The 13,669-nt window shown below is 43.5% G+C and overlaps 1 protein-coding gene and 2 long non-coding RNA genes across 4 annotated transcripts in view; 2 read left to right on the forward strand and 1 right to left on the reverse strand.

Annotated features, from left to right (window-relative positions):
• The window catches only part of LOC135424409 (uncharacterized), a 21,424-nt gene extending 18,601 nt beyond the window's left edge, over nt 1-2,823 (forward strand). The window contains exon 2 of the long non-coding RNA XR_010435203.1: nt 907-2,823. This is a non-coding gene — a long non-coding RNA (uncharacterized LOC135424409). The remainder of the gene's footprint in view (nt 1-906) is intronic.
• The window catches only part of LOC135424390 (myosin heavy chain, skeletal muscle, adult), a 16,931-nt gene extending 6,642 nt beyond the window's left edge, over nt 1-10,289 (reverse strand). Inside the window, exons 1-20 of the mRNA XM_064675582.1 lie at nt 10,083-10,289; nt 9,853-9,996; nt 9,605-9,761; nt 8,031-8,058; nt 7,818-7,932; nt 7,640-7,732; nt 7,447-7,510; nt 7,256-7,354; nt 7,046-7,149; nt 6,807-6,945; nt 6,145-6,263; nt 5,897-6,046; nt 5,002-5,172; nt 3,936-4,245; nt 3,706-3,782; nt 2,741-2,828; nt 2,529-2,646; nt 2,081-2,204; nt 1,289-1,425; nt 931-1,186 (exon numbers count right to left, since the gene is read on the reverse strand). Coding sequence (XP_064531652.1) covers nt 931-1,186; nt 1,289-1,425; nt 2,081-2,204; nt 2,529-2,646; nt 2,741-2,828; nt 3,706-3,782; nt 3,936-4,245; nt 5,002-5,172; nt 5,897-6,046; nt 6,145-6,263; nt 6,807-6,945; nt 7,046-7,149; nt 7,256-7,354; nt 7,447-7,510; nt 7,640-7,732; nt 7,818-7,932; nt 8,031-8,058; nt 9,605-9,761; nt 9,853-9,996; nt 10,083-10,289 — 2,700 coding nt within the window. The remainder of the gene's footprint in view (nt 1-930; nt 1,187-1,288; nt 1,426-2,080; nt 2,205-2,528; nt 2,647-2,740; nt 2,829-3,705; nt 3,783-3,935; nt 4,246-5,001; nt 5,173-5,896; nt 6,047-6,144; nt 6,264-6,806; nt 6,946-7,045; nt 7,150-7,255; nt 7,355-7,446; nt 7,511-7,639; nt 7,733-7,817; nt 7,933-8,030; nt 8,059-9,604; nt 9,762-9,852; nt 9,997-10,082) is intronic.
• A 23-nt stretch (nt 10,290-10,312) lies between these two features.
• Nucleotides 10,313-13,669, forward strand: part of LOC135424399 (uncharacterized) — a 95,048-nt gene continuing 91,691 nt past the window's right edge. For both annotated transcript variants that reach the window (XR_010435184.1, XR_010435185.1), the window contains exons 1-3: nt 10,313-10,416; nt 10,919-11,053; nt 13,444-13,554. This is a non-coding gene — a long non-coding RNA (uncharacterized LOC135424399). The remainder of the gene's footprint in view (nt 10,417-10,918; nt 11,054-13,443; nt 13,555-13,669) is intronic.

Below are 13,669 nucleotides of genomic sequence, written 5' to 3' on the forward strand. Positions count from 1 at the left end.
GGCTTGTGTTAAAATGGGAGCTGAACCTGACTTTCAAGTCCAGCAACTGGAAGATCTTGACTGGTGTTTACTGTAAACCTCATCATTTGGAATCAATATTTATTCTATAATTTCTGTGTCTCCTAAATATGCCTCGCTGGTTGAGTGCCCATGACAATGCTTCATAGCACAAACACAAAAGCACAACCTAACAGTGGTTACTTCCATCACTAATTTCGTCAGGAGCAAGGGCTTAGTGTTTTTTTTTTTCTGATGGAAAATGCATCTAGCAGCTTTTTCTTTTTAATTGTCTCAACAAAAGTCTTAAAATATTTGGGATGTAATGGCTTTTACATTTCTGACAATATATTAGTTGAGAAAGGTACTTATCACTTTCCTACAGGCATTAAAATTGCTGCAAGACCAATAAAGTTCTTGCCCTCATCTACCTCTGTGGCTTCTTTAAAGACCACATCAAGCATTTCCTTAGCTAGTTGACCACTTCATTTGGTGTTAAGAAACTGCCTTTTCCTAATTGAGTTTGAATGGGAAGTATCTGTGTTTCTGAAAGTAATCAAGGCCTTCTAGTGTAGCTGTAGATGGGAAAAGTGTGTGCTTCCCTGGTTTGCCTTTACTGCATTAGACAGAAGCATTTTTTGAAAGCTGAGATGTTTCCCTTCCAGTTCAGAGCTCTCAGATGTGCAGCACATGTTGGCTGCTGTTTCATGGCTCTTTCCTCAGACAGCAGGAATGATGAGTGTCGTGTGGGGCTGCCATAGGTCTCACCCTGCCCATGCCAGTGCCTGTTTCCTCAGCATTACAGTGCCTTAGAAGGTGTGATTTAGACTGTTTTCTACTACCCATCAGTTCCTGCGAGTTACTGCATAGGATAAGATGCCTTCTGACAGTTTATCATTCTTTTTCCAGGGAGAAACAAACAGTGATACTCACAGCCTGCACTTGGAGCTGCAGGTCATTTTTCTCCTGCACCAGTGCTACCATTTTCTCCTCCAGTTCCTTCCGCTTTGCCTCAGACTTTGCAAGCTCTTCCTTGGTTTTCTCAAACTCTTCCTTCATGTTGGCCATCTCCTTCTCAGACTCTGCACTCTTCAGCAAGGGCTTGATCTTGAAGAACAGCTTCATCCAGGGCCAGTGTTTGACATTCATGAATGAACGAACGTTGTACTGGATGCAGAAGATGGACTCTCTGAAATGAAATTCATGTGATTATTACACAGCTCTGCTTTGATTAATTTAAACTTCATTAGCCAAATACCATGAGAATTAAATAAATTTTAGAAAAGTCTACCTCCTTTCCACCATTCTCTTGTACTCGACTCTCATCAGGAAGCCCCTGCACCTGGCCTGTGTGCGAGTGATGATTTCTGCCAACTTGTCATCTCTCATCTCCTCCAGGAGTCCCAGCAGCCCAGCTTTGAAGAACACCTTGAGAGAGGAAATGGTGCAGCATGTCACTGTGAGGTAGTACAGGCTAAACACACAGCACCTTTCAGTATCCTAACAGACCTTAATGGCCATGACCAGCATCACCTTGGGCCTTCTCCCATGCCCTCTGTCCAAGGGCTTAGAGCTTCCCTTAGTCTCAGACTTAAGCATTCAGTCCCTGTCTGAGCTATGTGTCATGAGTACTGTTTCCAGTTCAGCCACAGCCTCAGCCACCCCCACACCTGATCATGGACCCCAGTGAGCTCTACCATGACCTGCTCACTTACTTCCTGGCTTGATGTTAAACATATGTCATTGCTGTGTATAGGTCCATGAATTAAAGAATAGGGCCTTGCCTTGTTAGCCTACCTATACCTGACCCTGCCAAATCATGAAAACCAAGGCTTTATAGCTTCACCTCAGACCTTCCTTATTGTAACAAACCTGCCTGATGTCCTGGACTCCTGGTTGAATCTGACTACCACTCCCAGGTCATCCTCATTTGCCTTGATCGAGTACAGTGGTGCTGGGCACTTCCTGATTGAGGTCTCCCCCTGCCAGCTCTGGTATGTCATTTTGCTGTGCCCCATCCCCCTGGCAGAGCAGCCCACCCTCACTGCTTTTGACAAACTTTTAACACAGGTCTTGTTTTTACCTTGGTGTGACCAAATTTGTACTGGGTGTGGTCCACATCAATGGACCCAAGGAGCTTCTCAGAAGCCTTCTTGTTGTCCATGAACTGTCCCTCTGGGATAGCACTGGCATTGAGTACTCTGTATCTGCAGAGGAAAACATGAAGAAATTGTCAAAACCACTACTGTGATTGAACCCCCAGCCTTCTAAGACTGTCCCATTGAACAAATCTTATGCCTGGAGACAGTTCAATTCAGGATATGGGGATTGTTTTTGATATATAATACTAATTCTAAGTACTAGAGAATCCTGATCTCAGCAATGCCCTGCCATCATGAACTGGCGGCGAAACATTTCTATATTACTGTTCACTACCAATTTAAAGTATGAAGTTTTTTTTTTTAAAGTATATCACAATACTCAGGCTCTTCAGCTTGGTCTGAATGAGCAGAAAGGTGCAGTGCTCTTACCTCTGTTTGAAGTCAGCATAGAGGACTCTGCTGGGGAACCCTTTCCTGCAGATCCTGATCCCTTCCAACACACCGTTACAGCGCAGCTGGTGCAGCACCAGCTCGTGCTCCATGGCACCTGACAAAGACCAGCATTAGTGACTACCCTGCTCTCTGACACTCAGGAAAGGAGCTTCTGCTGCTCAAGTTTTCCTCCTCTTGGATGTCCTTACCAGGTGTTTTTGTTTCATTTGGGATGATGCACCGTACAAAGTGAGGGTGGGTGCTCCTCAGGTTGGCCATCAGCTTGTTTAAATTCTCCTGTGAGATTATCAAACAAAGTTTATATTATTAAGTGTGAGCACTGGAATCTTAACAGAGGATGCATCAAACTGGGAGTTTCTTGCAGATTTGTCTTCTCTAAAACAACTCCCAGAAGTCCCAAAGGGAAAACTGGAAATAAAACAAATTTTTGATTTTGAAATTCTTTTATAGAATAATGGTTAGTATTACTTTTCCTTGACCTCCTCATCCAAACATAGGGCTGCTATTTCACAGTTTTCCTTTGAGTTGGTAATTCTTGTGGTATATATTTGGGCATTTAAAGTAAATCACACATACTCTTGGTTAAGCATGATTTGACAGCTAAGTAAGTTCTTTCCAAATGGATGCAATATTTCTGCAGCCCATGCAGAGTGACTCTTTTAGTAGTAATTCAGTCTCAAACCTTTAAGACATAACTCAAAACTGACCTCGCAAGTCAATTATTTAGTGTAATTTAACCTTCACTCTCTTTCCACATTGAAATCAAATCATTGCCTTATAATCTTAGGGTAATTTCATCTTTGCTTTTCATGTTTGTTCTATTACTTTCAAATTTTACAATGAGTCAATACTGAAAAACTGCATAGATACAACACAACAGGTCAAGGAAATATATCTGAATTCTGTGGAGAGGATTTTAAGGAATTTGGCTGATATGTTTTTCACTTCCATCTAAGTAGATGAACTTAGTCGTTTCGATATTTTCCTAGAATTTTCAAAGATGGATGTGGCATTGCAAAGGAAAAGTCTGTAATTTACAAGAATGGAAAAGAAAGGATTTTAAAGGATGACAAGGGTTATGTCCAAAATGCAAACAGACCTTTCAGATTCAGATGCTTTCCATCTGCAAAGACTTAATGAATATTAACCTTACCCTGAAAAGAGCTGAGACAGTCTGGAAAGAAGAACCCTTCTTCTTGCCTCCTTTCTTGCCGCCACCACCACCACTGTCTGTGTATCAAAGTAAAACAAAAAAGTATTAGAATGTGGATATTGCAATTAGGAAATACAGAACACAAAGTAGCTTTAGAATTTTAGTGTTTGTGGCTTTAAATCTGAGAAAAATTTGTCCCACACTAAAAATACAATTTTCACTGAACTGACCTGCATCTCCTCCACCATAGCTGGCAAAGAGTAAGGCCAAGGTCTTCACAGATGATTTCTGGTACAGCCCAATGACAGTTTCATTCAGGGGGTCCTTGTTCTTCTCCAGCCACCCAGTGATGTTGTAGTCCACTGTGCCAGCGTAGTGCACCAGGGAGAAGTGGGCCTCAGCCTTGCCTTTGGCAGGCTTGGGCTTCTGGAAGTTGTTGGACTTGCCCAGGTGCTGGTCATAGAGCTTGTTCTTGAAAGAGGTGTCAGTTGCCTTGGGGAACATGCACTCCTCTTCCAGGATGGAGAAGATGCCCATGGGCTGGAAGGTATCACAGGAAATGACAAATAAAGATGATAATGGAAATGTCCAAGGCCACATTGGATGGGACACTGACCAACCTGGTCTAGGGCAAGGTGTCCCTCTCTGGCAGGGGGTTGGAACGAGATGTTCTTTAGGTTCCCTTCCAACCCAGACCACTCTGTGATTCTATGACAGTGACAAGAAGCCTGTGCTACGAACATCAGAGGTACTACTGGGGTGCTTTAGCATCCCAGCCTGGATGAGGGCCTGGCTTTGTCAGGAGTTGTTCTCAGGCAGGGAGCCTATTTCTGCCTTCCCTTTGCCTCCCTGCAGCCAGTCTTCATGGAACTGCACATTGGAATTGGTGCAGAATTAGAGGGAGCAGTGCTAAACAGAAACGTAATTGGGAAAAGAGCCACAAGAGGCCCTGTGGTTGTGGGAGGTCCAGTGAGATGATACTTATTGCCCAGATTTGTCTGTGGACTTCATATTTGAGCCTTCAAAGGAAAAAGAAAAGGAGACTGACTTTGCTTTGTTTTAAAAGCACTCTCACTCTTGGTGGGAGTCCAGGCTACTTTTCCGAGCTTGAAGACCAGAAAATGCAGGACTGATGACACAGAGGTGCATTTCCCCTTTTCTCTTCCCCAGACGAAACTAAATTTCAGTGCAAAATATTTTGCTTAACTGATGCTGCATGTCTGGCTCTGAGCTGAACCTGCCTCAGAAACATCACATAATTCCAGCATTCATCATACATGTGTATGGGAGAGGTACCTTCTCAATGAGCTCAATGCAGGCAGCCAGGTCCATCCCAAAGTCAATGAACTCCCACTCAATTCCCTCCTTCTTGTACTCCTCCTGCTCCAGCACGAACATGTGGTGGTTGAAGAACTGTTGCAGTTTCTCATTGGTGAAGTTGATGCACAGCTGCTCAAAGCTGTTGAACTGCCCAAAGCAAGGAAAGGTGCACGGGTTCTCAAAGCGTGCCAAACACCACAGGCCTTTGCTGGCATTCTCCTAAGGCTGGTTGAAGTTCCACAGCTGAAACACCATCCCCAACCCTACTGTCTCAGCCTGTGTTTCCTTAGCAGGGCTTCTATTGCACCACTCCCTAGCCTTGAAGGATTTTTTTATCGTTACCTCTGAAATCAAGCTACAATTCTTTTTCCCTGTGCTACTCAACAGCAAATCCTTTGGTAACCTCAGCTGCTCCATTGGGTATGTGTTGCAGGTTTCTGACCTCCTGGACAGTGGAAACCTCCTCAGTGTCCCACCCAAGGATTTCTCTGCCCTCGCATCAATAATCTGGGGGTTTCTGTGCTCAGGAAACATGCTGGGAGCTTGCCCACGGCACAGCCTTTCCTTGGTTTTCCAAGAGCATCCAGCCCTTTGGCCCAAAGCTGTGTGAGCCTTGGTCCTCGAGCTCTCTCTCTGTTTGCAAAGCCTTTGTGAGCTCATGGGCCTCTGTTTGCCAGAAAGGCAATGTTAGAATTGGTGTTTGTCAGCAAAGCCTTTTGAGGGGGCTACAGTGACAGAGAAGAGGGAGGGGTTCCTAGAAAACATCAGATGAGAAGGATAAACTTTTGAATCCTCTCAAAAAGTGTGTCTGAGTTCTCATGACCCCTCCTCGCTCCTCACTTGACTAGGGTGTCAAATCCTTGTTCCTTACATCAAAGATCTCGAAGCCAGCAATGTCCAGCACACCAATGAAGTACTGCCTGGGCTGCTTCGTGTCCAGCTGTTGGTTGATGCGAACAACCATCCACAGGAACATCTTCTCAAACATAGCCTTTGCCAGGGCACCCACTGAATTGTTCACCTAAAGCAGAGGAGACAGGACCAGAGTTCCCTCCCGGGGTCACAGAAGAATGCTCATGTACTCCCTCAAGCCATGCATTGTCAACCTCCAGATTTTACCTGTGTCACGTTTTGACCTTTGGTCACATACTCATTCCCAACCTTGACTCGGGGATAACACAAGGCCTTCAGAAATTCAGCTGAGTTAAGGCCCGTCAGGTAGGCAGCCTTGTCAGCCACTAGAGATGGGGAAAGGAAGAGAAAAGTATTTCATGGATGGTGTTCATATTTTAGGAATGGAAAAGCATTGATCTGATCCCATACAGAAAGCTTGGGAAGGAATGTGAATTGTGCAAGCTAATGATGGCCTTCTTTGAAAGCAAGAAAAGGTATGGCTTAGATAGGAGTAGCTTGAACCTGGAATTTCCCAGAAGAATCCCAAAAGCCTCTAGTAATGCATGAGGTGAGCATGCGGTGGCCACGTGCATTTCTGGGTAGCAAAGCTTAGGGGAGTTATTTCACCAAAAATACAACTGGACATCATGGTTTCTTAATGGTTGAAGGGTTTCGAGAGAGAGAAAGACAATCACTGGACAGAATAATGGAACTTCCCATAGCTGAGAAAACACCTCTGCATTTAGATGGACTATATACAAAGATGGGTTTCTCGGTGTTGTATGTGGAGACTCAGCCCAACAGAGGTCTGTCTTTGGAGGCTTAACATATCACCTCTGGAGTCAGACAAGTGCTTTAAACAAATCAGTCACTGAATTTGCTGATACCTTCTGTGCCATCAGGCTCTGCCTGCTCCTCTCGTTGTTTCTGCTTGAACTTCAGGTTCCCATAGTGCATGACAGCCCCTGTCAGCTTGTAGATGGCTGTTTTCTCATCAGCACTGAAGCCCAGGATGTCAATGGCACTCTGCAGTAAAAAAGCATGAATTTGAATACATGTCCTTAGTGGGTCACTGATGTCACCCTCAAGATATGCACAGTAGAGACCTTTTTGCTGTGTTACTCACATCTGTTGCCATCAGCTCCTCCTGGTCATCAATGCTGGGAACAGTGACCTCCCCTTGACTCACATAGTGGAAATCATAAGGGTTGGTGGTGATGAGGAGCATGTCTGAAAGCAGGAAGAGGCAAGGCACAGGCTTAGTTTTGCCAAGCAAGTGACAGAGGGAACTGTTGCTCAGGGTTCATCCTCAAAAAGCCATAATGCTCCTTCCTACCAATTAGCTCTGGCTTCTTGTTGGACATGATCTGATAAAAGATGTGGTAGCTTCTTTCCGCCTTGAGCTGGAAAGTGACTCTGGACTTCTCCAGCAGATCTGCCCAGGAAGGTTGAAAGAGTTAGGCACAGCAATGCACATGGGGGTGGAAATTTGGGAAGGGATGGGACCAGTCCAAGAGAGTCTCTTACAAGTTTCAATATCAGCAGAAGCCAGTTTGCCTGTGGCCCCAAAGTGGATTCTGATGAATTTGCCCTGTTAAGGAGAAGCAGCAGCATTTCAGCCTGTATGGTTTCTTCTGACATCTCCTTTACATGGAGACCTGCTCAGGCATCACTTGCCCTGCCATGAGAGGGAGAGATTTTGTCCAAGTCACCAACTCACAAAGCGCGAGGAGTTGTCGTTCCTCACGGTCTTGGCGTTTCCAAAGGCCTCCAGCAGTGGGTTGGCGCTGATGATTTGATCCTCAAGCGTCCCCTGCAGGGGGAAAATTATTCACTGACTGTGTTGAGTCAACAGGGCAATGACAGCCCAAGTGTCCAGTCTGTTCTTCCTGACTCACCTGCATTTTGCCTGATGTCTGCTCCTCCTTCTTCTTGTCCCCACTGGCTGCAATTGTTGCAAAGTACTGGATGACACGCTTTGTGTTCACAGTCTTCCCGGCACCGGATTCTCCGCTGTCAGAGCAAGGAGAGAAGCAGAGAGTGTGTGGTCAGGCAGGAGGGGCCCTGGCCCTGGGCAGCCCCTCAGGGACCCGAGCAGGGGGTGTACGTACGTGATCAGGATGGACTGGTTCTCCCGATCTGGGGAAGAGACAGAAAAATGATTACAAAAGCGTCATGAATATCCTTGATAAAAATATTCCTGTAACTTTTACAAGTTGCACTGGCATTAGGCAGCTAATTCCTTTCATAAGCATACCTATCTTCACTTCTACTTCTTTTTAACATTTTAATGTTCTCAGCTGCAGCTGGGAAGCTGATATGTCCGCCCTGATATGCTTGGCAGGTGTAGCAAATGTGCTTCTTTTTCTGGATATTCTCTTCATGTCAACCTGCTCATTTTCTTTATGAAAATGATTTCCACAAAGGAGCAGTTTTGTAGAATTGCTGATTAAATGATCTATCAGTCAGCTGAGGTGAACGGGATCATGTGTTTCTTATAAGCTTTACAACACAAGTGACAACTACTCCTCATCAGTCTGTAAGCCCCCTAAATATTTTTTATGTCAGTAGCCAGTTGATTGTTGCCTAAAGAAAATCCCAGAAACTTCACAGACATGTAGTAACGTTTACCAGAACAGTCTTCTATGTTCTAGAGATTGAAATTTCTGAGCTCAATTTGATGTTTGTGTGTGCAGTAGCTTGGGCTGAGTTTGCCTTCCAGAATTTTGTCTGGTTGCTTTTTTAATCCATTCTCCCATTGCAGTTTGCACTATGTAACCTGAAAACATCTGCACAATGTCTGAAGAGACTAAAGCATTAAGGAACTAACTCTTGTGGAAAAGTCTGGGTTTGCACACACAAAGTTTCTTCCTCTTGAAGGTGTCAGCAAGATGACTTACATAAACACGGCTATGATAACACACACCAATCAAACATCAATTTATTATTGTTCTGTTCCCATTCTATTCCCTACCAATTAATCTTCTAATTCTCTGAATACTATAGGATTAAATACACTAATTGGGGTTAGAAGAGGGAAGATGATTTATTTTAAAAATTTAAAATATATCTCTTTATGGTATATATTTTTATGACTAATCTACTCTTTCTTAAAATTCTGGAGATTTAGGCAATGCTAGAAAAGTTGTCACTACCCTTCTTTGGTGTTGCTTCCATTTATTTTAATGAATGCAAAGGAAGAAATTGTTTCTGAGGGAGGAAGTATCAATTTTCTGAGCTGGTTTCACTGCAAAATCTGACTGAGACTGCTTCCCAAGTTTTCGTAAAGCCAAAGCTGAATGTTGTTTCCCCTTACACACAATGTGATTTAGAAACTCCACTCTAGTGACTTCAAAGAATAATTAAGTTCATTCAAAGAACAATTCTTTCATCTCAGAGAAAAAGCAGAATTTCAAAAGTATATCCAAATTTCTTTGAAGGAAAGTCTGACAATGTATCCAGTGCTAAATCATATCCTCCCAAATATCTTGAACATTAAATTCTAACATTAACTGTTATAAACATGATCTAAATGACAGTTTTCAGTAAAGAAACTATTTCCAGTGATGAGAGAACATCACCCTCACAGCACCATTAAATTGAACTACTTTGCAGTGAAAATGTTTCTTTTCACCTCTGAAAGTGTTCACAGCCAAGTAATTTTAAAGAAAACCGAGCCACTCACCAGTCAGCATGAACTGATAGGCGTTGTCAGAGATGGAGAAGATGTGTGGAGGGGCCTCCTGGCGCTTCTTGCCTCGGTAGGCCAACACCACCTCCGGGTTGTACACGGGCAGCCACTTGTAGGGGTTGACAGTGACGCAGAAGAGACCCGAGTAGGTCTGCGAGGAAGGGACACAGCACGTTGGCTTCCCCTGGGCCTGGCAGAGCAGTTCCTCCAGCTGCCCAAAGGAAGCTGCTGCTGCCACTTACGTAGATCATCCAGGCTGCGTAACGCTCTTTGAGGTTGTACAGCACAGCGGGTTCGTGGAGGTGGGTCATCATGGCCATGTCCTCGATTTTGTCATACTTGGGAGGGTTCATGGAGAAGATTTGATCTTCCTTCACAGTCAGGGTCTGTCAGAGGGCAGGAAGGGACAAGCATGTCAGCTCAGAGCCAGAGTGGGAATGAAATGCTGTTTGTAAATCTTGCATTTACTCACCTCTCCCCCTTCAGTCTTGACAGTGACCTTGCCTGCATCCTTACTCTCAATTTTCCCTTTCACATAGGATTCCTTTGCATGTACCACAAAGACGGATGTCTTGGCATCGAAAGGCTTGTTCTGGGCCTCGATTCTCTCCTTCTCCGATTTTCGGAGGTAAGGAGCCGCCTCCCCAAAGGCGGCCATGTCCGCGTCCGGAGCCGACATAGCTGCACTTTGACAGCAGGCACTGTCAGCAGGGTCCCTGTAGGAAAGAAGATATGTTGTATCAGGGAGTGAACTGCTTTATGTGGAAGAGAGGAGATCTCACACATTGATCTCTTCAAATATTGAAGTAAGTATTAACAAGTCAAAAGTTGTATTTAAACTTCCCAGTCTTGGCTGAAAGCACTTCTATACTTCTCCAAAATTAGTCCTTAGGCATCTACCTAAGCAACAAAATCCAAAACAGCAGTTTGGCGTGCAGTATGTTGTGAAATTTAGCAGCATTATCCCAACTTTGCAAACTCTAGCAAATTTGTATGTTTCCATAACAGACACTTCATACTAAATGTCTGTTTTGTTGGTTTTTTTTTAAATGCTACTGAAAGTGTCTGAAATAATTCCTTGTCTGATAGCAAAGAGTGGTTTTCTAAAATTTACTTGCTATGGACAATTCATCTTGCATTATCACAGATACAAACGTCACTAGTGCCTGTTCTCCTTTGCAGAAATTTTAAACTCTTGGATTTCATCCTGTTCCTTAAAAGTTGCTAAATTTTGGTATTAATTCTGGTGGCAGAGGTGAAAGTCACTCACTGCTGTTTGAAAACATAACAACTCATTTTGTGTTGCAGAGATACCCAGAGGTAATATAGAAGTTGAAGGAAAACATGCTGCCTTCAAACCTACAATAAAATTACTGGTGATAGAGACAGTCCATGATAGAAATGGATATCCAACTCTTATAGGAAGGTAAAGGGAGTAAAAAGGTATGTTTAGCCCGGAAGTTCACAGGAGCCATACACTTACCTTGAAATTTTCTGTCAAGACTGGGCACAGCACTCCAAAGAGTCTTTTATAGACTCTGGCATGCAGATGCCTCGGATGTTTCCTTTTCCTTCTGTCAAAATATATTTTGGCAAACCATCTTCGGCAAAATATTGTCTGGCAAACTTAACTAATGGCATAATTGTCATTTGATTTGACCTGATATATTTAGAAATGTTTTGCATCTTACCATTCCTGTGGATACATTTCCTATAAATAGTCTGACAGGGCTATTAATATTGGGGTCTGGACTAGTCAAGGCACTTAAAGAACTTGGATGTAGGATTTATTGCTTCTTCTACTGCCTCTATAGGTAACTTAATCTTTGATCCAGATGAGATTCTTTGGCATTTCTGTACTATTACTATTCCAGATGTAAAAGCGAAATAATATAACGTATCTTGTACTCATGGTCCTATGAATTTAGGGTTGCCTTTACAACATTAGAAAGGGAAGTTCTACGAAAGACAAATCATGATTCAATCTCCTTCAGTAATTCATTATATATTATATTGAAATGGAGAAAACCAGATATATTGTGGGCCAAGATTCTGGCCGCAATATCAGATACAGAGGAATCCAACAGACAGTTTGTGCTTAGAGTGTGAAAGGTGACTCCTTAGATATAAGAGCAATTAAATATCTATGTGAATAAATCTGCACTTTATTTTAAAACTTCACTGAAGAAATAAAAAAATTCAAAATGTGCATACTAGAGGAATGTTCACTACGATGACAGTAGTCAGTTATACGTGATATATGAGAAAAATCTTCCTAGTTTCAAACAAACAAATTGTTCATACTGTCTCATATATGCAAAATATAAAATGCTATTGCTTTTTTGCAAGTAATTTTGTGTTGTGAAAAGTTGATGCTTCATTACAGAGCTGATATAGAAGAAATGTGTAACATTTGATGACTAGCACTTTTATTAACAGGGAAATTATTCATATAAAAAAATTATTTCTGTTTCTCAAACTTTATTGAAGATACTCTAAGCCTTAAGAGACACAAAGAGGCAAAAGTAACCTAGACCAGGAAATACCTTTGAGATGTATACTCAATAAATATACCATGCTAATTCCCATTTCCTCTCACACAAACATGAAGTGCTAACATGCCTTAAAGGGCTTAAACCTTTAATGAGCCAATATTCATGTGCCCATTTCAACATATACCAAGCAATACCCTCAACCAAGTCAGCCCTTCACTACCTACAACTCCAAGAATACCCAACCCTTGCAGCCAAAACCAACTCTACCCACAATCACACACAGCACACAATCTGAGATCCTCTACACTCTGATCCACCCTCGATCCACCACTCCCATCCCATTACAAAGATCTTGCCCTCTTCCACATTCACACAGTTCCAGCAACAAGAGGTCTCAACACCATGCTGCCTATACTGGAGCAGGAGAGCTACAGGCAGGTCCTATACAATGCTGTACTCTGAGAAAGGGGGAATTTGCCAGTAGTTCTGGAGAGTGACTGGCCAAGTTCTAGGAAAAAGGGCACTGTCACTTGAGCTGTTTAAACAGTGTCAGCTCTAAACATGCTCTTCTCCTGGTCATTGGCATTTTGACTGCTAAAAGAGCTCAGAGGATAAAGCTCAGGGAAGAGCACAGGGGCAAGGTCAGAACAAATGGTGCCTGTGATCCAAGGAGATCCAACACCAAGCAGTGGCCCGGGCATGAGCAGCTTGTTCCAAGGAGAAGCACACACTTCTTTGAAGTTCAAACGCAGAGCTCACCTGTGGGCTCCCTGTGCAATGGAGGGGGGAGTCTGATGGAAACACCCTTTGTCCTGCCCAGGAGGAGCCCAGAAACAACCTGTGTAAAACAGTGAGTGCAGGGGCACATCAGAAGCCCTGTCTCTCTGGGCAATGGACTGACTGTCTCTCGGACTGCCTTGGACATACAGAACTTAGAGAACAGCAGCACAGAATGGTTTGGGTTGGAAGGGACCTTAAAAGAATAATCTAGTGCAAGACTGCTGCTGGGCAAGGATATCTCTGACTAGATGAGGTTGCTCAAAGCCCCATTCAGCTTGAGTTTGCACACTTCCAATGATGAGGCATTCCTGTAATCTGGGGCCAGTCTGTTCCAGTGTCTCACTGGCCTTGTCTTAACAAATCTCACTCTTATATTTAACCAGAATCTACCTTTTCAATGCAAAACCTTCTCCCCTTGTCATATTGCCACAGGCCTTGGAAGAAGTCTTTCCCCATCTTATAGGCTGCCTTTATATATTGAAAGCTGCTATATGGTCTCTTCAGAGCCTTCTCATCTCCAGGCTTAGCAGGCCCAACTCACTAAGCCTTTCTTCATAGGAGAGGCATTCCAGGCCTCGGATCTTTTTTTGTGGCTCTGCTCTGCATCTGCTCAACCTGGTCCATGTCCTTCCTTTGCTGAGGATCCCAGAGCTGAATACAACACTACAGGTGGGGTCTCAACTCTTTAAGCCTGTCAAAGTCCCTCTGGATGACATCCCTTCCCACTGTTTATCAGCTCAATCACTTAGCTTGGTGTTGTCTGCAAACTTCCTGAGGGTTCACT

Source organism: Pseudopipra pipra, chromosome 19, assembly GCF_036250125.1.
Source record: "Pseudopipra pipra isolate bDixPip1 chromosome 19, bDixPip1.hap1, whole genome shotgun sequence".
NCBI classification, from domain to species: Eukaryota; Metazoa; Chordata; class Aves; order Passeriformes; family Pipridae; genus Pseudopipra; species Pseudopipra pipra.